The sequence below is a fragment of the Gracilinanus agilis genome, chromosome 4 (assembly GCF_016433145.1).
Source record: "Gracilinanus agilis isolate LMUSP501 chromosome 4, AgileGrace, whole genome shotgun sequence".
Lineage (NCBI taxonomy): Eukaryota > Metazoa > Chordata > Mammalia > Didelphimorphia > Didelphidae > Gracilinanus > Gracilinanus agilis.
In genome coordinates, this window is record NC_058133.1 from 492,570,938 (window position 1) to 492,595,498 (window position 24,561).

The 24,561-nt window shown below is 44.2% G+C and overlaps 2 protein-coding genes across 2 annotated transcripts in view; both read right to left on the minus strand.

The window, feature by feature from the left end:
- Positions 1–7,924, minus strand: part of LOC123246821 (multidrug and toxin extrusion protein 2-like) — a 68,710-nt gene extending 60,786 nt beyond the window's left edge. Inside the window, exons 1-4 of the mRNA XM_044675610.1 lie at positions 7,813–7,924; positions 7,455–7,750; positions 5,721–5,822; positions 2,225–2,293 (exon numbers count right to left, since the gene is read on the minus strand). Coding sequence (XP_044531545.1) covers positions 2,225–2,293; positions 5,721–5,822; positions 7,455–7,750; positions 7,813–7,924 — 579 coding nt within the window. The remainder of the gene's footprint in view (positions 1–2,224; positions 2,294–5,720; positions 5,823–7,454; positions 7,751–7,812) is intronic.
- A 10,089-nt stretch (positions 7,925–18,013) lies between these two features.
- Positions 18,014–24,561, minus strand: part of LOC123244493 (multidrug and toxin extrusion protein 1-like) — a 61,995-nt gene continuing 55,447 nt past the window's right edge. The window contains exons 15-17 of the mRNA XM_044673004.1: positions 22,719–22,813; positions 22,099–22,186; positions 18,014–18,855 (exon numbers count right to left, since the gene is read on the minus strand). Coding sequence (XP_044528939.1) covers positions 18,632–18,855; positions 22,099–22,186; positions 22,719–22,813 — 407 coding nt within the window. The 3' untranslated portion in view covers positions 18,014–18,631. The remainder of the gene's footprint in view (positions 18,856–22,098; positions 22,187–22,718; positions 22,814–24,561) is intronic.

Genomic DNA, 24,561 nt, shown 5'->3' on the forward strand with positions numbered 1-24,561 from the left:
TATATATATATATATATATATATATATATATATATAACTAAAATGCTATTTCCATATTACTCATTTTTGTAATAGTACTCTGTATCTTTTGAAACCAGAACCTCAAGTCATATACCCATATAAACAAGTGATAAATCATATGTTTTCTTCTGGATTTCTACTCCCACGATTTTTTCTCCAGAGGTGGATAACATTCTTTCTCGTAAGTCTCTCAGTGTTGTCCTTGATCATTGCATTGCTTTTTTTAGTAGCAGAGTCAATCTCATTTGATCGTCTCACAATGTTTCAGTTACTGTACATAATGTTTTACTGGTTCTGCTTATTTCAGTCCCTATCAGTTCATGTAGGTCTTTCCAGTTCTTATAGAAATCAAGCACTTTATCATTCCTTATAGCACAATATAATTCCATCACCACCATATACCACAATTTGTTCAGCCATTCCCCAATTGAGGGACATCTTCTAATTTTCCAATTTTTTGCCACCACTAAAAGCGCAGCTATAAATATTTTTGTTCAAACAGAACCTTTCCCATTTTTTTTATCTCTTTGGTACACACACCTAATAGTGGTATTGCTGAATATACAAGGACATGCATTCTTTGGGCATAATTCCAAATTGCCTTCCAGAATGGTTAGATCAATTCACAACTCCACCAGCAATGCATTAGCATCCCAATTTTGCCACAACTCCTCCAATATTTATTTCCTTTACTGTCATATTGGTCAACCTGCTAGGTGTAAGATAGTACCTCACAATTGTTTCGACTTGCATTTCTCTAATCAGGGGGGATTAGAATATTTTTTCATACGATTATTGATAGTTTTGATTTCTTCATCTGAAAACTGCCTATTCATATCCCTTGACCATTTATCAGTGGGGGGATGGTTTGATTTCTAATAAATTTGACTTAGTTATTTGTGTATTTGAGAAATTAGACCTTTGTCAGAGAATTTTGTTATAAAAATTTTCCCCTCAGTTTGTTGCTTCCTTTCTAATTTTGGTTGCATTGGTTTTGTTTGTATAAAACCTTTATAATTTAGTATAACCACAATTATTCATTTTACATCTTACAATGTTCTCTATTTCTTGCTGAGTCTTAAATTCTTTCCTTCCCGATAGATGTCAGGTTTATTATTCCATGTTCACCTAATTTGCTTATAACACTCTATGTTTAAATCATATGCCCATTTTGAACTTATCTTGGTATAGGATGTGAGATTGATCTAAACCGAATTTTTGCCATACTGTTTTCCAATTGTCCCAGCAATTTTTGTCAAATAGTCAGTTCTTATCCCCAAAGCTGGGATCTTTGGGTTTATCAAACACAAGATTGCTGAGGTTATTTACCCCAGTCTATTTCATTGATCTCCACTTCTGTCTCTTAGACAGTTCCAGATTGTTTTGATGATCACTGCTTTTATAGTACAGTTGAAGATCTGGTACTGGTAGGCCATCATTCTTCACATTTTTTTTCCATTAGTTCCCTTGATAGTCTTGATCCTTTGTTCTTCCAGATGAATTTTGTTATTATGTTTTCTAATTCTCTAAAATAGTAGTTGATTAGTTTTGTTGAATATTTCCCTCCACTTTCTCTCTTTTAATCTCTGCTACAAGGGAGGGAAGAAAGAGGAGAAGAAGGGAAATAAGGAAGTACTTAAGAAAGGAAGGATGAAGTATTAAGAACTTGTCATGTGTTAGGCACTGTGCTAAGTAAGCACTTTACAAAATATCTCATTAGATCGCCACAGTAACTCTGAGAGGTGAATGTTACTATTTATCCCCATTTTACAGCTGAGGAAATTGAAGCAGGCTGAGTTTAAATGCTTGCCCAGGATCACACCCCTACTAAGTGCCTCTGACTGGTTTTGAACTCAGGTCTTTCTGACTCTAGCTCTAGAACTCTATCTACTACGGTACCAAACCCAGAAAGGTGTACGTATTGAAAGAAGGTCTAGAAGTTGCACATCTTTTAAGCTACAAACAACCATAAATATTTAAATTATTCTTCTTTATATGACAACTATAATTGCATTACACTAGGAAAATGAAGCATCAGGAAAACCTGTTAGAAATTTGAAGTCACAATAAAGATGGATGATATTCCATGGAACATATTGTATTCTGATTTCCCCCCTTCAAAGAAGTTTTGTAAACAAAGTTTCTTATTTTAAAAATGAATTACAAAAGGTGAAAACTATTAGAGAAGGGAGCTGTTTCTTACCTGAGATACCAGGGTGTCACATGCTGAGGCTAAACCTGTTCCAACTGAAATACCAATTACATTTACAACCTAAAAAACAAATAGGGAATATATGGTCAAGGATGGACAGCACATGGAATGGTACTCATGTTACCAGTTCCAATACCCTTTCTTTTTTTCTTTCTTTTTTTTTAAACCCTTACCTTCCATCTTGGAGTCAATACTGTATATTGGCTCTAAGGCAGAAGAGTGGTAAGGGCTAGGCAATGGGGGTCAAGTGACTTGCCCAGGGTCACACAGCTGGGAAGTGTCTGAGGCCGGATTTGAACCTAGGACCTCCCAACTCTAGGCCTGTTCAATACCCTTTCCAAAGAAAGAATAGCAAAAATAACATGGGAGCAATTTAAGAATTTATCATATTTAAAAGATATAAATCTAATTGTGATCCTATACCGTAAAATGATATTAAATATGGTCTTATATTCAAACACACATTTTTACCTCAATCACAGGGGTCAGAGATTCATCTATATCAACTCTGAATTTTGATCTTGGAAGATACATCATATTTTAATTTATTTCAAGAAAACCCTAGATTCCTACAGGGCATTCTCCATCTCTACCACTCATTCCCTCCTATTTGCCTGTCAGAATCTTCCTCTTAAGACCCAGCTCAGGTTCCATGTGCTACATAAAACCTTCTCAGTCTTTCCCTTCAGATTTTCCTAGAACACTGGGATTAGATTCCTTCTTGGCCCCTTCTTCTTTGTATCATTTTTACTTATATGTTCTATGTCCCTAATCGAGACTGACTGTTCTCTGAGGAGAAAGGCTATTATTTTCTTCCTGGTATCCCTAGCTCCTATCAGAGTGTCTTAAACAAAGCAGCCATTCAATAAATACTTCCTGAATTCCCTATAAAACATGTGTTTGTGTGTTCAGTCATTTCAGTCCTGTCTGACCTTTGTAATCCTTTGTAATTTGGGGTTTTCTTAGCAAATTGCTGGAGTGGTTTGCCTTTTCAGTCTCCAGCTCATTTGACAGGCGAGGAAACCGAGGCAAACAGGAGTAACTGATTTTCCCTGAGTCAAAGAGCTGCCAAATGTCTTAGGTTGGGTTTAAACTCAGGAAGATGAGTCTTCCTGAACCCCAACCCAGTGCTCTATCCACTGCACCCCCTAGAATTCCATATAAACCATAGAGAAAAAAAACCCGACTATGTTGTTTCCCACATGGAGATGATGTCAACAGGACACATACTTAGAGCTGATTCTTCAGAAGTGGGAACATGTTTATGCTGATCCCTAGGCTAGCCTTCCCCTAGTGGCCCTGGTAACCAAGGACCAAGATGGTCATAGGTTTAGAAATTCCATTTTTGGGTTTTAAAAAAAGTAAAAATGGGGGAAAGAGTGCTGGATTAGGAATAAGAAGACATGATGGCCTGGGACAAGTCACCACCTCTCTGGATCTCACCTGTTAAAAATGGGAAACATATTTCACACATAGTCAATATGAAGATGTGGTGGAATAGATGTAAACATACAATCAAGGGAGAGATGCGATGAATGGCTACTTGAAAGCAGCAGAATTGACCTTTTTCTCTTTTTGCTAAGAAAACTACCACCTCGATTCTGAGCAGGGAGCATAAACTATGACATAAATGTTTATATATTAAGCATTCATCAGACACTGTGGAAATGTCGAGGGCACATAAAGAAACAAGACACTCCCTGCCCTCAAGGAGCTCACAATCCCAAGGGAAAGTCAACATGTAAACAAATCTATACAAACAAGCTACAGACAGGATAAATAGATTAATAGGGAAGGTAGTAGAATTAAAAGGACTAGGGGAGGGGGCAGCTGGGTAGCTCAGTGGATTGAGAGCCAGGCCTGGAGATGGGAGGTTCTGGGTTCAAATCTGGCCTCAGATACTTCCTAGCTGTGTGACCCTGGGCAGATCACTTGACCTCCATTGCCTAGCCCTTACCTCTCTTCTGCCTTGGAGCCAATACACAGCTGGAAGATAAAGGTTTAAAAGAAAAAAAGACTAGGGGAAGGCTTCTAGTAAAACATGGGACAAATTGGTTCCATATGAGATAAGGACCAAAAAAGGAGAGTTGGACAGGGGAAAACCACATAGGAAGGTGATAGGGTGGGGGAAGAAATACAGTGGGAAATGGGCTCAGCAACTATTTGGGTTTCGGGCTTTATAAATATGAGTTTCTGTTGACTAAATTGTCTTTTTTCCCTGACCTTCACCTTCTATCTTAGAATCCATACTAAGTATTGGTTCTAAGGGAAAGGATTGGGAAGTAGAAAGGAAAAGTGAGGCAACGGGGGTTAAGTGACTTGTCCAAGGTCACATAGCTAGAAAGTGTCTGAGGTCAGATTTGAACCTAGGACCTCCCAGTCTCTAGGCCTGGCTCTCAATCCATTGAGCCACCCAGTTGCCCATCCCTTACTTTTAAATACATTTATTAATTCTGTTAACTAGTGCCAGGTAAACATTCTGCCTTTTTTCTTTTCTTTTTTTTTTTTTTTTTTTGGTCAATTAGTCCTGTCTGATTCTTTGTGATCCCATTTGGGATTTTCTCAGCAAAGATACTGGAGTGGTTTTCCATGTCCTTCTTCAGCTCATTTGACAGATGAGAAAGCTGAAGCAAACAGAGTTAAATGACTTGCCCAGGGTTGCACCGGCAGAAAGAATCTGAGGCAAGATCTGAACTCAGGACCTCTTCACTCTAGAGCCAGCACACTATATGCTTCATCACCTCACTGTCCTAGGCATCCTGCCAGGTCTACTTAACTGAATTTAGTACACTCTGGCTTCTATACAATCACTGAATTCATTTAGAGCTCTAGGGGATCTTAGAAATTGCCAATTAGTCCAACCCTGTCACTGCAGATAAGGAAACATTCACAAAATCTAAACCGAATTTCAAGCTTAGAGATCTAGGTCAGCACTGGTAAACCTTTTCCAAGTTTGAGTGCCCAGAGGGCAAATTCAAGCTGTCTGTGAGCCCCACCATTATAGGACAGAGCTGAGGGAGGAAGTGCTTGCTTTGGGTGCCTAGACAGAGGGGTGGGACATACAAAAGTGTCTCAGGTGCTGGGAAGAGAGGGAATGGAGCAGCTTCCTGAGTGCCAGCTCTGCACGCATGCCACATTTTCACCGATGCTGGTCTAGGTAGTGACAGAGCTTTCCGGACCTCAGATATTTCTGATTTAGTCCCCATAAAGTTTCAAGTAACCAAACAATTTATTTTGTTAAGTAGTTTAAACAATTTCTTTTCAAATATTGTTTACATTATTATTTTTTTAAGGGAAATCCCTTAGTCCAGTCATTTTATGTTAAAAAATTGTTGGGTCCAAATCAATAAGGTCTTTAACCTGTGTTACCTTGGGCAAATCACTTCCCTTTTTCTAGCCTCAGTGTTCCCATGTCAGACTGGGTGATCTTTCCTACTTCAAATCCTTTGCTCTTATATGTTCTAACTTGGGTTGAAAAAATACATACGGATAAAGCAAGTGTAACAGCATCCAATTCAACTTTCCCTAAATGTCCACAAAATATGGAGCTCATGACACTGAGGAGAAAAACCATCATCTGCTCCAGGAACTAGAACAGGGTCGGGGGTAAGAAGCAAAGAAAAGAGAATGGTTAAGTCATATTCTAGAGTTCACACTCTTTCCCCTCCTCCCACATTGTCTTATATAAATAGACCTTAAAAAATGTAAGTGTCAGGGTAGTGGGGACAGCTGGGTAGCTCAGTGGATTGAGAGCCAGGGCTCAAAACAGGAGGTCCTGGGTTCAAATTTGATCTCTGACACTTCCCAGCTGTGTGACCCTGGGCAAGTCACTTAACCCCTATTGCCTAGCCCTTACCACTCTTCTGTCTTGGAACCAATATACAGTATTGACTCTAAGATAGACAGTAAGAGTTTTTAAGAAATGTGTAAGCAGGAATAGCAGCCATAAAATAAAAATAAATATCATAAAATATAAATTTTTATTATAAAATATTTTTATAAAAATAAAATAAAATAAAATTTATTTTTAAGGTCTAAGAATTCAAACAAGTCCCTTGGAATATAATATTGAGAAGGTAGCTTTCGAGAATGCTTTGCATTAATACATTTCTAGCATTTACAAAAAGGCATTGGCTCTGTAGCTAAAAGTCCTGAGTGACTTTGAATTCCCATCTCTGAAAACAGTTCAGTTCTCTGAAAAATGAAGAGACTGTAGTTGACCTCTAAGGTTTAAAAAAAAAAATCCTATGATCACATGACTCCTGGATATGTGTGTCCAAAGGAGTGAAATATAACTTTCGAATTAACTGGTCATCAGCTTTCCAGTTCAGGTATGGGAAGGACTGAAGTCTAAGATGCTTTCCAACTCCCACCTCTGAGATCCAGTGGGTCATTCTGTTTTCCTCACTCTGACAATCATCAGCAACCTGCTTCACCTTCTCCAAAGAATATTCTGACTTGGGAATTCTCTCTCTCTCTCCCTCTTTTAAACCCTTACCTTCCGTCTTGGAGTCAAAGGCAGAAGAGTGGTCAGGGTAGGCAATGGGGGTCAAGTGACTTGCCCAGGGTCACACAGCTGGGAAGTGTCTGAGGCCAGATTTGAACCTAGGACCTCCCGTCTCTCTCAATCCACTGAGCTACCCAGCTGCCCCCCTGACTTGGGAATTCTGCTCCTTGTGCCAACGTTTGCGGGGTGGGAGGAGAGAGGAGATGATGCACAACCTCCACTGGTCCAGGTTCTAGATGTCCTCATTTGCCCACGGAGGGAGAGAGGGAAGAGATGAGAAGGTAAATGAGAGAAAGTAAAGACTTCAGCAGGCAAATGAGGATTGGAAGGTAGGTGGGATGGACCGGTTTGGGCTCCCCTGGCTCTCTCTTACTGATGTGAGTGAGGCACAGTTGGATAGAGAGCTCAAAGGTAGGGAGGGGATATGTACAGGAATGGGCTACGGATGGACGGAGAAGCTGGTGGAAGAAGTTAGAGGGGCGGAAGGAGGTGGAAGACAAGAGGAATGGAGGAGAGGAGAAAGGGAGAAGGCAAGGGGGCGGGAGGGAAGGGACGTGGGAGGTAAGAGGGCGTGGACCGGCTTTGGGCAGGGGGCGGAGTCCTAGGCTCCTGACTCCAGGACTGGAAGGGTCCCCAGACCCTAGACCTGTTTTTTGGGCCCCTTCCCGCGGGTCAGTCAGTGGTCGGCCGCCGTCCCGGCCCGGCTCCCCTTACCACGGGCCCCGCGATCCGCGCTAGCTCCACGGCCTCGCGCCAGGCATCAGGGGGCAGCGTGCCACGGACCCTCCTGAGACAGCGGGCCCTGCGGAAGGCAGCAAGCAGGGACTGCAGGCTGGTCGAGCGCCGTTCGGGGGCTGCCCCCTGGGACCCTAGGCCCAGGGGCTCCATGCCCGGCAGTTCTTCAGCTAGCCCCCAGCCGCGCGAGCTCACACATCGTCCTGCACGTGCAGCCGCGCCTCGCTCTGCGCCGCCGCCGCAGCCGCCACGCCTCGCTCTGCGCCGCAGCTCCCCTTTAAGTCTCCCATCCAATACCGAATCATAGCCGAGCCCTTGGAGCCTTCCTGGTCCTTACCCTTCGTGGCGTCCACTGAGCGCCGGCCACGTTGGCCTCGCACGCGGCCTACTGGCTCTCGTTCCGGCTTTGCGGTGGTGAAGCTGGCAGGACCAGGCTGAGGGACGTTCATCTTGAGCCGAGCGGCCCTGAAGGGACTTCTTCGCCCTAACGGGCTCAGCCTCGGGCTGCCTTTCATAGGCGGCAGGTACAGGGAAGTTCCTTCATCAATTTTAAGGAATAATAGGACTTCGGCCACTGTCCAGCTGAAGGACCCGCCCCACTTAGTTCAGGGAACCTTTTTTAGAGCTTTAGAGAGCTCCGTAAAAAGTCAGTCGGCTCAAGAAGGCTCGGGTGGGCATCCCTAGCGGCAGAGGACGGCCCCATCCCCCAACTCTTCTCCCATGCCCAGTGCGGGGCAGCAGAAGGGCGCCACCTACGGGAAGAGAAAGATCGGGAGCCTGGAGGCTTTGGCCGGACTAGAGGGCGCCTAGTGCCTGAAGAGAGGTATACTCGGCTTATGGGAATGGATTGAAATTTAAATTGCTACAAAGGGTCAACTCCGCTTCTGAAGGCCGCCAAGCCCTGGTTCCGTAGGCTTCAAGGCAGAGCGCACTGTGTCCGCTACCCAGGCAAGGCTCTTTCCACCTTTCAAAGCCCACCAGGTGGTCACCGACTCGAATGTTCCGTCACTTAAAGGCACAGAGGCGGCAGATACCGAAGCAATAGCAGGGTCAGGCCCCCTCAGGCCCCTGCCCAGGTGGGAAGATAAAGACTCAAAGGGTTCATCCGAGGCAGACGGAGGTTTAGAGCATTCCACCTACCTCCCTTGCATGTAGCCTCAGAGGAAAAGGCAGGCGGCCATTACTAGGAGCTTTTAAATGCACTCAACTCCGGCTCCGTCGCCAGATCAAAAGCCTCGTGCTTCTCCTCAGTCATAGAATGCCTGGCATGTTCCAAAGCTGAGAGCGCTGCCCCCCTTCCCCCGAAACACATGCCCAGGATAGACTCATTAAATATCCTTGTGGGGGATTGCATCGCAGTGCCCGTGCCAGCTTCTAGGGATTGAGCTCTTGCTGGGGGTTCTCAGTCTTTCTTAGCAACCTAATAATATATACATACACTTTTTTCTTTCTTTCATCTCATGATTCTTTTTTTTTTTTTAAACCTTTACTTTCTGTCTTAGAATAGATAACTGAAGAGTTATCTATTAGTTAGCAAGGCAGAAGAGTGGTAAGGGGTGGGAAGTGGGAGTTAAGTGACTTATCCAGGGTCACACAGCTGGGAAGTATCTGAAGTCAGATTTGAACCCAGGGACCTCCTGACTCTAGACCTGGCTCTCTATCCACTGAGCCACCCAGCTGCTCTTCTCCTCATGATTCTTGACCATTTTTTTATAACTGAAGATTTCTGCTTTTCTGCAAATCTACTAGGTAGACACTGTATGAAATTCTAAAGTCAATGAACATAAGTATTTTCATGTTAATGGCTAACAAAAACAGGCTGGAATTTTCTTTTCCATTCTGGTCTGAAGACTTTTATGATGTTAAATTGATTTACCCTAGTTCAAGCTCTCATCACTTCTTGCAGTAGACTTTTTTTCAACCCTTACCAGCCATCTTAAAATCAATAGGGTATCGGTTCCAAGGCAGAAGAGTGGAAAGGGCTAGGCAACAGGGGCTAAGTGACTTGCCCAGGGTCACATAGCTAGGAAGTGTCTGAGGTCACATTTGAACCCAGGACCTTCCATCCATGGGCCTGGCTCTCAATCCACTGGGCTACCTAGCTGTCCCCATTTTCTCTGTAATTTCAAGTCTTAAAGACCTACCCGGAGGACTGAGAGGAGAAATATGCCCGGAGTCACACGAATAGTATGTGTCCGAAGGGGAATTTGAAACCAAATCTTTCTGGCTTTGAGGCCAGTCTTCTGTTTTTTGTCATCATTGTTCAGTCTTTTCAGTCATGTTCAGATCTGTGACCCCATCTGGGGCTTTCTTGGCAAATATCCTGGAGTGGTTTCTTTCTCCAGCTCATTTGACAGATGAGGAAACTGAGGCAAACAAGATTAAATGACTTGCCCAAGGTCACACAGCTAGGAAGTCACTGAGGCTACATTTGAACTTGAGTCTTCCCTCCTTCAGACCTTGTGTTCTATTCATTGTGCTGCCTTACATTCATTGTGTCTGTTACTTCTGATTCTTAGTACCTACTTATTTGGGGGTCATCTAAACCCACCCCCCCAAGACATTCCCACCTCTGAAGTATACTGATGATGTGACTCTGGGCAAATCTGCAGGACAGATACTGATCTATATTGGCAGAGAGAAATTTCTTACCTGGAGTTTCCTTTGTGATGAAATCCAACTCTGGAGCTAAATGATGGCTTTGGCTCAGCAGAAGGGAAGTGAGTCAGCAGCCATGGACCTAGATCTCCCCCTCCCCTGCCAGGGGGGTACTGCAGTCCCCACATCTGATCTGGGATGGGTCTATCAGAAGGAAAGAGACAAGGAAAGGAGGCCCCCTATGCTGAAGTGTTTGGTTGAGGGAGTTTGGTTGAAGGGCGTAAAGAAACAGTGGAACTATGAGAAAGTGAAGGAAGTTACCCTAAAAGCCAAGGAAAATTCTGCTTTGTTTCACAGCAGGCTGGGAGAAGTTATGAAGAAATATATCAACTTAGATCTTGAGTTTCAAGAGGGAGGCACTCTCCTTAATATCATTTCATTAATCAATCAGCTCCTGATATCAGAAGGAAGCGGCAAACATTGGAATCTGGCCCCCAAACTCCCAACTCTCACCTCCTTTAAGGTATTTAATTTAATTCCACTGGGTTTTACATGTATCATTGATCAAGACCTATTTCCATATTATTAATATTTGCAGTAGAGTGATCGTTTAGAGTCTACATCATCCCCAATCATATCCCCATCAACCCATGTGGTCAAGCAGTTGTTTTTCTTCTGTGTTTCTGCTCCCACAGTTCTTTCTCTGGATGTGGATAGTGTTCTTTCTCATAGAATTCTCTCCCTCAGAATTGTTCTGGATCATTGCATTGCTGCTACTAAAGAAGTCCATTACATTTGACTGTGCCGCAGTGTATATCCATCTCTGTGTATAAGGTTCTCCTGGTTCTGCTCCTTTCACTCTGTATCAGTTCCTGGAGGTCTTTCCAGTTCACGTGGAATTCCTCCAGTTTATTATTCCTTTGAGCATAATAGTATTTCATCACCAACAGATACCACAATTTGTTCAGCCATTCCCCAATTGAAGGACATCCCTTCAAAACCTTACATTTCTTGGTGGTATAGTGCTACCAGGTTTCATCAAAGAAAGCCCAGATCTCTCAACAGCAAGTAAAGTACCCTGGTCATGTGTTAACGCCTCTCTATCTGTCCTTAGTCCCTGATAGGAAGCAAGCTCTCCTTTCCATTCTTCATCAGGTCACAAAGAAACAGCTGCCGACATTTTGGGGAATGGCTGGGTTTTGTAGTATCTGGATTCCACAATTTGAACTAATTGCAAAGCCCCATATGAGGCCACCACTGGGCCAGATGTGAGTTCCTACTTTGGGATCCTGAATAAACAGCCTTTTCCCTCTTAAATCTAAGCTGGCACCTACCCCTGCTTTGGCCTTGGCAAATTTAGATACAATAAAAGGAAAGGATTTGCCCTTGGAGTCCTCACTCAGACTTTAGGACCTGACCAATGTCCTGTGGTTTATTTTTCAAAACAGTTAGACACTGTTGCCCAGGGATGGCCCACTTGCCTTTGGGCAGCAACTGCCACAGTTCTCCTGGTTTGGGGAGGCAGCCAAACTTATCTTGGGTCAGCCCCTGGAGTACAAAGTGTTTTAGAGACCAAGAGCCACAGGTGGTTAGCTAGTGGAAGATTAACTAAATGTCAGGCCCTGCTGCTAGACACCCCTGAACTTACATTGAAGGTTTGTCATTCCCTGAACACTGCCACCCTCTGCTCCCTCTTCCTGAGCCTGACCTTGTCCATGATTGTGAGGAGTTCATTGATCTCACCTTCTCTGGCAGACCAGATCTCAAGGACAGCCCTCTTGAGAAGCCTGACTATGACTGGTTTGCGGATGGTTCGAGCTGTGTAGAAGATGGGGCGAGGAAAGCAGGCTATTCAGTGGTCAGTTGTTTTTTTTTTTTTTTAAACCCTCGCCTTCCATCTTGGAGTCAATACTGTGTATTGGCTCCAAGGCAAAAGAGTGGTAAGGGTAGGCAATGAGGGTTAAGTGACTTGCCCAGGGTCACACAGCTGGGAAGTGTCTGAGGCCAGATTTGAACCTAGGACCTCCTGTCTCTAGGCCTGGCTCTCAATCCACTGAGCTACCCAGATCATAGAAGCTAGACAGCTTTCCTCAAACACCTCTGCCCAGAAAGCTAAACTCAGTGCCTTAGAACTAACTGATGGGAAGAGACTTAATGTGCACAGTGATCCCAGATATGCCTTTCTCACAATCCAGAGAGAGGGCTATATTAACAGCCAAAAATCACCGTGAAGCATGGCCCTGAGACTTTCCAGCTTTTACAGGCTGTTCCACTTCCTTTGGAGGTGGCAGTCTTGCATTGTAGGAGTCACCAGGAAGGGGAACTGGAAGAGGCAGAGGGGAACAGAAAGGCTGATATTGCATCAGAGAAGGCAGCTAGGGATATTGTTCCTCCTGCCCTCTTCTGTATGTCTGGGTACACAAGAGGGGAAAGAGAGAAGGCCATGAATGCAAGATTTGAAGAGCTAGAAGGAAGGGTGCCTCCTCTCACTCACAGGCCCCCAAGTACCTCCAATAGAACCTGGTGACAGGATTATACTACAGACCATCCACTTGGGCTGGGAAGCCCTCACAAATCTAATCAGACCTCTGTTTACAGTCAAGGGACTTGGGGGCACCATCAAACTCTGGGTTTGCCAGTGTTGTGCTATGTGTGCATAAGCGAACCCAAAAGGAGGGTTAAACCCCCACTTCTTTTAAAACCAAGCCAGAGGAGGGGTTCCCTTCCAAGGGAAACCTGGCAAATTGATTTTACACTCCTCCCACCTTGCAGAGGCTACAAAATTCTTTTGGCTTTTGTTGATACATTCACTGGCTGGGTCAAAGCCTTTCCCAGTCATTCTAAGAAGTCCCAGAAAGTGGCTAAGGTCCTTTTTTTTTTTTTTTTTTACCCTTCCCTTCCATCTGGGAATCAATACTGTGTATTGGCTCCAAGGAAGAAGAGCAGTAAGGGCTAGGCAAAAGTGAAGTCACAGGGTCACACAGCTAGGAAGTGTCTGAGACCAGATTTGAACCTAGGACCTCCCGTCTCTAGGCCTGGCTCTCAATCCACTGAGCCATCCAGCTGTCCCCATAAGGTCCTTTAAAAAAGAAATCATACATAGAGTTGGCCTTCCATGCTCCCTTCAGAGTGAAAATGGATCAGGCTTTTCCTCTCAAGTTACACAACAAATAGCTAAAGCACTAAGAATCAAGTATCACCTACATTCAGCCTGGCATCCCCAATCCTCTAGGAAAATAGAAAAAATGAATCATACCTTAAAGTGAATCCTCACTAAGATATGTCAGGATGCTAAGATAGATTGGACACAAGTTCTTTCTGTGAGCCTCTGGAGCAGGGGTCGGCAACCTTTTTGGCCGTGAGAGCCATAAACGCCACATTTTTAAAATGTAATTTCGTGAGAGCCGTACAGTGCTCACAGTGCACTCCTGTAACAGCACCTGAAAAAAAAATGGACTTTATGGCTCCTGCAGAAAGAACCAGATCTGGCCCTCAAAAGAGCCATAGGTTGCCAACCCCTGCTCTGGAGGATTCACACAGCTTCCAAGGCTAGACTAGGAATCAACCCCTTTTAACTTTTATATGGGAGACTCTTTTTGACCATGGACTCTCTTCTGGACCCAGAGTCATATGTCCACACTAGTTTTGTTCATCAAATATGACCTATCCATACTGCCCTACAAGAATATGCAGATACTGTTTTTCCAAAACCAGAGGAGGGAGAGAAGCAGGGCAGCCACTTGAGATCTAGTATACCAAAGAACCTGAAAAAGTTAATCAAGGGTTAATTGATAGCTTTATCTCAAATGACCCATTTGTAACCCCCACTGCCATCAGGTTAGAAGGTCAGCCTTCCTGGACACATCTCTCTCATATTAAGCTGTTTTTACCCACAGATAGTGCCGACCCTCTTCCGTCATACTTTTGTGAACCAATTGAAGATCTCATATTCCTCTTCACAAAGAAGTCAAGTAAAGTCCCTTAATTATTGGGTGATAGTATAATACACCCTGAAGATCCCCAGAGAGCCTTCCTACTAACCCTCTGGCTTGGAATGTTTATTTTTAGCATCCTGTCTGCTACCAAAAGTACTTAACCATTTACTCTGTGCCTAATTAAGTCATACAATATAGACATTTCCCATTTTATTTTCATTCTTTTCTTCCTCTGGACTCCTGCCTACCCTGAGCACCCATATTTCTGGGCGGCACAGAGGGCAGCAACCTTTTTTTAATCTGTCCTTCTGTTGGCTATGCCTGAGAAACAGAGGCAATGTACAGCTGCTTCCTGCCTCCCTGCAAGCATGGAGTGAGACAAACATGCAGGTACTTGGAGTTTCTAGAGGATATAGGGACATTATAAACGTTATCCTTCTCAGACAGCCCCCGCAAGGCCCTGAACTGTACAGAAGCAAACATTGAGCTAATCCTGGAAGCTCCATTTGTGAAATCCTTGTATCAAAATTGAATTTAAAATACCATTTTTCCATTAATGTTTTATACTTTATCTCATTCACATAGTCCCTATAGGGGAAAGATTCTTCTTCATATTTTCTAGAAAATTCCTATTTCCCATTTTCCTAACTGAAAAGTTAACCTTTCTTTTTATTTTTTATTTTTAAATTATTTTAAATTATTTTTTATTTTTTAGAAAATTTTTTTCCATGGCTACATGATTCATGTTCTTGTTCTCTCTCCCCCCACGCCCCAATCCCCCCGGTAGCCGACACAGATTTCCACTGGTTTCTTCCTGTGTTATCAATAAAGACCTATTTCCATATTATTGATAATTGTTCTAGGGTGGTCATCAAGAGTCTACATCCGTGTCCGCATCAACCCATGTGTTCAAGCAGTTGTTGAAAAGTTAATCTAAGAGAGATAGCTGACATATACTTGGCTTGCACAATTGGAGACACACAGTCTCCCTAGTAAAGGCCACTTTAAGCAAACAGGGAGGGGCAATTCTAATCAGCAGCGTCAAGGTCAACTTGTGGGCATGAACCAGGATTTATATCATCTTGGGACATCCCACTAGGAGTCAGGCAACTGCCAGACACTCAACCCTTCTGGACTACCTGGAGGAGCTGTTTGGGATTTGGAGAGAATCCTGTGGAACTAAACCTCTGAAACTGGCACTCATAAGTCAGACCCCTGCACTAATCTTTCCATAGCCTTTCTCCTCACCCATTCTCAAATTTTATAAAATCTTTCCGGTAGTAGACCAGACTCTACCATGTCCACACTCCCTTGAGCCTTCATTGCATTTTCTTCAGGCATACCCACTGGTTCCCCTCTTCTTTTTCTTTGTGGATTGAACTTATATCACTGGTTACCCCCTTTTTGGTTGGGAACTTGTTCCCTGATATATGTTTTTCCCCTTATGAAGTCCTTGAATGCTCTATGTTCCCTTCCTACCCCCCATCCTCACCCTGAGTGCTCCCACTCTCTGATCCATAGAACCATGAATTCTGTTCCTGTTCCCACTCCTCATTCAAAGCTTCAAAGATATCAAGATAGAGCATGATTTCCCTAGCCAAGGTGGCCCTCCCAAACTGTAGAGCTCTTAATATATTAACAACAGGACAAGGAAGGACTTGCACCTTCCTTGGAGAAGAGTGTTGTTTTTAAGTGAACAGATCACATCATTTGCAATCCATCATCAATGAGGCACAAGAAGATTCTCAAGGCTGCAGGAGACAGGCTTCAGGGTCAGGATCCCCCTGGGGCTCTTGGCTGCCCTCCACCTTTGTTAATAATTCCCCTCTTGATTTTTGGTCCCTCCCTGTCTTCTAAAGCAGTGATTCCAAAAGTGGGCGCTACCGCCCCCTGGTGGGTGCTGCTGTGATCTAGGGAAGTGGTGATGGCCACAGGTGCATGTATCTTTCCTATTAATTGCTATTAAAATTTAAAAAAATTAATTTCCAGGGGGCTAAATAATATTTTTTATGGAAAGGGGGAGGGAGGCCAAAAAAAGTTTGGGAACCATTGTTCTAAAGGCTCTTGCTCATTTTGTTTCTTCTCATATATACTCAATTAGATTTCAGATGGTAACACCCACCACCATCCGGCCTGTAACCATTCTCCACCCTCCAGATCAGGGGTCGGCAACGTATGGCTCTTTTGAGGGCCAGATAGGGCTCTTTCTGCAGGAGCCATAAAGTCCATTTTTTTTTTCAGGCGCTGTTACAGGAGCGGCACTATGAGCACTGTACAGCTCTCACGAAATTACATTTTAAAAAATGTGGCATTTATGGCTCTCACGGCCAAAAAGGTTGCCAACCCCTGCTCCAGATCAAGCCCATTGAGCTTTTCACATGCTCCACTAGGGCCAGAGCAACGTCCTACCCCTGCCTGAAGAACTTACAGAAGAAGAAACCTTCGCCCTTTACTCCCAGGTCTCTAAATTCCTGGTTTTTTAAGAGGGAATAATGAGGGAGGTGGACAGTGATAGAAGCAGGACCCTCATGTTCTGAAATCTTGTACTTTTCACCAGTTAGCACCAGTGAAGCACAACTTGCAAGATCCGTATTATTAATCATTGAATTGTTCTGTATTATTAATCCCTCATAATGGTCTTGGACTGTTCGGTATTTACCTTAGTTTTATATTGTCGCAAATTATTAATTACTTATGCTGCTCTAGTACTGTTCTGTGTTTACGTGAGTTCTGTACTGCTGGGCATTATTAATCGCCTCTCGTGGTGGTGTCCTGTTCTGTATTATTCTTGACCTGTTCTGAATGCTCCCTACGTTTCCCCCCTAGATAAGGGCATTCCAGGAGCTGACAAATGATGGCAGGTGGGACAATGGAGGGAAACACGGGACATGCACCCTAAAGGCGCTGGCAGTCCAGGGGAATCTCTGAAACCTGCACGTGCCCCTTATTCCCTTTGTGGTGCCTTTAAGTTCACCTAAGCTGTATCAGGCACCTCCACCTGGATTTGTACCCTCATCCATACCCATTTCCCCAGGTTTTCTGCTTGGAATGTCCCAGAATGCTCAGGGGTAGGTATTCTGGGAAAAGATGGAGATGTCCCTGGAATGGAAGCTGATAAGTCCTCAGACCCTCAATCAGTATGCAGACTCGTATCCACACCTTAGACTTCTCCATCAGCCCTGAGGCTACTCTAACAGCTCTTAGGACATTTCACTACCTTAAACCTCTTCTCTCAAGAAATACTCTCCTGCCTCTGGACACCATGGAGTTTTGAATCTCTATTCTTTGGGTGAGATCCTGCTATAATTTTTTTTTCATTAAAAAAAATTTTAAACCCTTAACTTCTGTGTATTGGCTCCTAGGTGGAAGAGTGGTAAGGGTGGGCAATGGGGGTCAAGTGACTTGCCCAGGGTCACACAGCTGGGAACTGTCTGAGGCCAGATTTGAACCTAGGACCTCCCATCTCTAGGCCTGGCTCTCAATCCACTGAGCTACCCAGCTGCCCCCAAAATTTTATTTTTATTTTACATATTTTTCTATATTTACATGATTCCTTTTCTTTCCCTCCCCCTCCCAGAGCCAACAAGCAATGCACTGGGTACTCATTTTTCCCTCTGGTTGTGTACCTACTGCTTAGATCACTCAGCTTAGCCTTTGAGTCTCTCTTCCTCCTGCAATCCTTTTGTCTCCCCTGCCGAATTTCTTATTATTCCCACTTTGAAGGCCTCTGCTCCCAAAGAAGCTTGCTGTTCCTGTTCCCACCACACTGACCTGGCCCTTCCCCATCTTTGTGTCTCTGCCATATTTTTCTCTCTTGCTCCAGGTCTGGCTCCCACTAGCAGAATCCAGTTCAAAACTCACCTCAGGAAACTATTCTTCTCTCCTGAAACCAAGCACTCACTGCCTCCCTCCTTTGGTTTTTCTCATTCTACCCCTCAAGGACTAATCTGTGCTTCTACTCACAGCATCTACCACACAACTACTGAGGACGAACCAACTCGGCGATAATGTAAAGGGAGAAAAAAGATTTATTGAGAGAGAAGGTTTGGAAAATGAATTTTTAACATTTCCACAAGCCCTTCCCAATGCATGATGGGTCCATACTTTCTAAAAAAAGAAAAACCCAAATGACGAGCTACAATATTAGCAGAGCATAATACATAGATGGTAACCAAAGTTCTTCTCCGAGTCATGGACGGATGAGTTAACCCTTGTAGGAGCCTTTCAGAGAAAAGGAAGGGACAAGACCTTCAGTCCAGCTCAGCTCCTTTTCCGCAGTCAGGCAGGAGGTCCTTGCCCTGCCCATTCTCAAAGGAAATCTACAGGCGCAGCAGAGTCAGATGGAGAACTGGAAGGGACCTTTGAGGCCAGCCTCTTCATTTTACAGATGAGGAAACTGAGGCCGAGAGGTCTCACGAGAGAAGTCACGCAAGTTGTTCAATTTGAATTCAGGTCCTCTGACTCCAGGTCCTACATTCTTTCCACTGCACCATGAAGCCTGTCCTTGGCTGGTGGCTGATTACTACCTTCTTTGGGGGAACAGGGAAGGAGATTTACCACTGAATCCTTCACTGGTTTTAATGTGGAGTGGAAATCGTTTTCCATCAGTCCTTTGACATGGTTTTATGTTCCTGTATAGAGCCTCACCAAAATGCCCGCCACCAGGATTAAAACGGCAGCCAGGAGTGCCAGCCCCCTCCGGAGGACTAAGTCTTTCAGAGATAAGACCTTGTTTTTTGAAGGGCTCCTAGAAAGGGGCTCCTCTGGCTGTTCTGCCTGGCTCTCCTCCTTGTGGACAGCATCGTCTGCATCTCCCAGTAAAACACCAGCCGGGTGTTCCGAGTCCACTACAAGAAAAAGGAATGCGGTTAGTGCGACCAGCATGCAATATCTCTCTGCCGAGCTTCAAAAAGCATCAGAGACCTAGAAAGGATCTTCAAGGCCACCTAGTCCAACTCATTTTGCAGATGAGGAAACTGAGGCCCAGAGAGGTTTAATGATTTGTTCAAGGCCACCCAGGTAGTAAGCTGGAATTCAAATCCAGGTCCCGTGACACCAAGTTCAGCCCTGTTCCTTCCAAGTGGGGAGAGCTGGTTTATGAGGCATATGTGTTCTTGGCTAGGAGCAGACCATCCAAGGAAATGGTTGTCCTGGTGTATGGCCAGAGGAAGGCAGGAGGCTGCACTCAGGGCACAAACTCATGATACTCATGGCCCCTCATTTCCCTCTTTTGGGCTTTCCCTTTGAAAAGGAAAGAGGGAGGCATCGAATTCCACTTCTCTGGTATCCAAGAGTTCCAGTCCATCAGCCAAGAAATGTGGTGAGCAGAGTGGGTGGGATTTAATAAAGTGACACGTAAACAGGCACCATTCCAAGAAAACAAAACAGAACAACTTTCAGGGGGTGCTCCCTCCTCTCAAGATTATGTAGCAGGCAAGCAACAGATGCTCCCCCCTTCAGTATCAAAGGAATCTAAGCAGGTTAGAAATCAATTATTGGACAATCGTTTACACCCACCATGTACCAGACACATAGACTTAGCTATTGTTTTGTTTTATTTTTTAAACCCTCACCTTCCACCTTAGAATCAGTACTGTGTATTGGGTCCATGTCAGAAAAGTGATAAGGGCTAGGCAATGCAAGTTAAGTGACTTGCCCAGGGTCACACAGCTTGGAAGTGTCTGAGGTCATATTTAAACCTAGGACCTCCCGTCTCTAGGCCTGGCTCTCCATCCAGCTGCCCCCAAGACTTAATTATTGTGAAGACTGAGAGTCATGGGATGCTTTTGAGTCTCTCTCCCCCTTCCCTCCCTTCTTCTCTCTTCTCCCGCCTCTTCTTGTCTCTCTAACATGCCTTCCTTTCTCTCATAACCCTCTTTTCTCCTTCCTCTCTTTTTTCCCTCTTTCCCCTCACATCTCCCCCTTCTTTCTTCCATTCCCTCTCTCACCCCTTTCCCTCCTTTTTTTAATCCATCCTCATGTCCCTCCACTCTCATCTCTACCTCTTTTTCTTATTTTTTCAAGTTTAACTTGCCATAAAGCCAACTCTTTCCCAATATGGGGAGAACCCAGCCCAAAATGCATGAAGGGTAGTGAGATTGCAGTATGAGTTTGTTGGGAAGGTGGACCTGGAGTCGACAACACAGGCTAAGGCTGGAGAGTCTGGAAAGGCGTTCAGGGTACAGGTTTGGGAGGCGAAGTGTGTGCCATCCACGTAGGCGAGGGCATAGGGGATTGCCATCCACCACATGGAGAGACTTGTTCCCTTTCCCCAGTTTGTGACAGTGATGGAGGTGGGGAAGGAAAGAGCAAAGTCCCCTGGTAATACTCCCCCTACAAAGGGTTGGTTCCCTCCGTGAATGAGAATTTAGATCCTAAAAGGAGCAGCTTCAGCAGCTGGTAACTGAGATTTCAGACCTCCCTCCAGTGAAGGTTTCCAACTGCTTGCGAGTTCTTCTAGTCTGTCTTTGACTTCCAACCCCAGCCATCCACGGTGTGAGTGTAAAGTCCTTTGAGTCACGGAGAGCCGGGAAGGAGCTAAGAATCTTCATGGATTGGGGCCTCGGTCATTTTTTAAAATTTGATTTTTAAATTTTTTTCCGAGGTTCCATGATTCATGTTGTCTCCCTCCCCTCTTCACTCCCCCTTTCCGGAGCTGACAAGCGATTGCACTGGGTTATAAATGTATTATCGCTCAAGTCCTATTTCCACATTATTCATTTTTGTAATAGAGTCATCTTTTAAAACCAAACCCCAAATCATATACCCAAATAAACACGCGATCAATCCTGTTTTCTTCTGCATTTCTACTGCCTTGGGTGGGGGGGGCTCTGCCATTTTTATAAACTTGTAAGTGATTAATAATCCTCCAGCCTTTCATCTTTGATTAAATGAGACAAGATAGAACCTAAGAGTTACGAGAATGGGAACGGAGAGAATCCCAAGAAGCCTGTTTGTAACTGAACTTGGTAATAGCAATAATGACGATGATATAGAATGAGAGTTAGGTAAGACTTTTACAGTTTACAGAGCTTTTAAGATATCATTTCATTTGATCCTCACGAGGACTCTGGGAAGCAGATGCTATTATTCTCCCCATTTTACAGATAAGAGGGAAAATGAGGCAGACAGAGGTTAAATGACTCACTCAGGGACACACAACCAATAAGTAGTGACCAATAAAGGAGGCAATCCACATTTGTATATGTGTGGGCAAGATGAAAGGGGAGAGATCAGAAGCATCTTTAGTTTGGTGTGCCATCTGATGGCTGATACAGAGACTGCAGTCTGAATCAGAGTCCTGCTCACTCTTGGTGCTCAGGAAAGGCAGATGTTATACCTTATATTTGTACTTATTTATAAATATTTTATTTTAATTTATCTTATTACATCATTGTATTAAATTAAATTATGTTAAGTATAAATTAAATTATGTTAAATATATTAAATAAATATAATAAATTATGTTAAATATAAATATAAATTAAATTATGTTAAATATATATATATATATGTTAGGGGAGAGACAGAGAGAGAACTGTCCTTCCCCCTTAGTAGAACAGAAGCTACTAGAGGGCAAGAAGACCTGCCATGGGGCAGTACCCAACGCTTGAGAAGCTTCAGTGGTTAGAGGCATGAATAGAGTATAGGAGCAGCTAGGTGAGAATAGACTACTGAGGAGGACATGAGTTCAAATCCAGCTTTAGACCCTTAATCAGCTAGGTGACCCTGGGCAAATCATTTGACTCTGTTTGCCTCAGTTCTTCATATATGTAAAATCAGTTGGAGAAAAAAAATGGCAAACCACTCCAGTATCTCTGCTAAGAAAACCCTAAATGCTGTTGGCCTCAGTTTCCTCATTTGTAAAATGAGCTAGAGAAGGAAATGACAAGCCACTTGACTATCTCTGCCAAGAAACCCCCCAATTCTCTTTGCCTTAGTTTCCTCCTCTGTCAAATGAACAGGAGAAGGAAATGGCCAACCACTCCAATATCTCTTTGTGGGTAGTCCACTGCAGCAGAGCTCGAGAAGTTCCACAAACAACAGGGTCTGGCCAGGCCAGTTCAGCAGGAAGGGACTGTGAGTCATACCTGATGGAATTGGGCCCTGATAGATGACCCGATCCTGGTGGCTCCTCACCTTGGTCACCTTACCCTTTAACTTAGCACGCACTCGAGCCTGAAAAAGGAAAGTCAAAACCAATCTCTGCCCTTTCTCAGCATGAATTTCCCTGGAAGATTTTCACTGGACTCAGGGAAAGGCAATCCCTGAAGTCACTCTTCCCGAGGGAGGTCCAAAGCCATACAGGTTTGAGGCAGGGATAAGCGTCTGGGCCCTGACACCAGAGGGCTGACCACTTTCTGTCTCTGGTCAAATCCTCCTCCTACCTCCCTTGGCAGACAACTTTGTCCTCCAAATCTACAGTGGCGGATCGGTTGCCATGCCTCCTCCCAAATCCTCCTCGGCTCTGCCTCATTCTCAAGATTCTCCTTTCCCCTCCGCCGTCCCCGTGTTTTTCTGATCAGTGGATGGGCAAAGGAGGGACAGGCTCTAACCTGTCCATCTGGCTTCTTACAGCAGCCTCCATGCCAATGAAAACTTGAACAGTCCCAGAGGGGCCTTGCAGAAGAGGGGCGAGACAGAAAAACGCTGCCTTGTTGACATTCTCCATGGGGAAGCCTTTGTGGGAATGAATCATGAGCGGGCTTACCTCTTCGCTGGCTTTTTCCCAGTTCAGGCGTAAGATGAAGCCCAGAAAGCAGGCGGCTTGCAAGATGGAACAGATGATTATTCCTGACCATAGACCTAGAAATGGGAACATTATCAATGAGCAGAAACGCCTCTCCTTATGCAAAACCTGCTCACCTCTTGGTCCATCAGTCCTATGAACAATGGCGGGTGGCTGCCCACTTGAGGAACTAGTGGGTGAGGGATTATGGTGCAGTGGGGAAAGTACCAGATTTGGATTTAAGAAAAATGGGTTCAAATCCTGACTCTGCTGCTTGGGATAAGCTGCATGAACTTGGGCAAGTCATTTAGAGTCTCTGGTCTTGATTTCCTCACTTGGAGAAGGAGAGTGTTGGACTAAGGGGCCTCAAAGGTCCTTTCTGGCTCTAAATCTAATAGGAGGGTTCAGTTTACCTTCATCAGCGGTCAGGAAAGCCCTGGCACCAGGCTGAGAAGAATTGCCTTCAGCTGTGGACCTACACCCATAGCTAATATTTATGAAAGACCTGAAGGTTGCAAAATGCTTCATTTATGGTATTTCAATTGATCTTTGCAACACCCCTGGGAAGTAGGTGTCTTAATTCTCATCATTTTACGAATGAGGTGTGAGAATTAAAATTAATATCCAAAATACACCAAGTATTTTACTTAATAAGATTTATTAAAATTAACTTGAAGCAAAAAGGAAACTAAAAGGCGAGAGTAAAGAGGGAGCTCACCCAAGCCATGTACATGGAAGAGAGAGAGAGAGAAAGCACACGGCTTAGAGCAAACTTATAAACAACATGTGAAGATGCAAACATGGGGGCACAAGGAAAGGGATACTGGGGGATGAAAAAGAATTCTGGGAGATGGAGTCCAAGGGTTCAAGATTTTCTAACTAATACATTGGAAACTGAGGCTAAAAACTCCGAATCAACTTGCCCAGGGTCCCATAGATGCTAAGTGTCTGTGATACTGGAAATTTGGGGATCCTCGAACTAATTTTGAGGTCCCTGATCTAAGCTTCCTATGGACATTTAGGGCTCTTTCAAACTACATTTCCCATGATTCCTCTTGTGCAATCACATAGACAGGAAGTGTAATAACGTAGAGAGAAGAATAAAAAGGAAGTGCCTGGAAGGGCAAGCTCTCTTTTCCCGCTGAAGCAGTATGGTGGTGGAGGTATGGCGGGTCTTTCAAACTAACTCTTAATATGGCACGTGGCTTCATTTTTCTAATGGCTATTAATAAATCTTTTAAAACTATACTATTTTTAAATCTATCCTTTAATATCCATTTTATTTCTTACATTTATGGCAACCACTTTGAAAACGTAACCCAATTTTTCAGATAGCCTAACAAGCCACGCCACTTCTGCCATGATTCTTTCCCCTCCCACTGCAGGCAGAACTCTGAGAGCATTCCAAATCCTCTCAGGAGCTGTGGACCTGCTCTTGCCATTTTTGTGCTTTTCTTTTTGGCCACTTTGCTCAGTTCTTTTGATTTCTTACATGTCTAAGGCATGTCTTCTAGAGGCTGAGTCCAACCTTAATCCAAGGGGAGGGAGGTGTACCTTGCCTTCTGCCCTCTCGCTGGTGCCCTGATTCTCCCTACTAGGAATGAGCCACCTCTTCTGGAATGGACCCCCAGAAACTAAGCCCTTTTTTTTGCCAGGGAAGTTAATCTACTGAGATCTGGAGCATCGTCTAGGTTGGCAATTTGAGTGAGTGCAGATGAAGCTGGCCTACTCTAGTAGGCTTGACACTAAACCATGTCATCTAATGTCGTCCAATCATCTATGGATGCTGCCTTGTCGCTGCCTCACTCTCCCCACTTTCCACCTC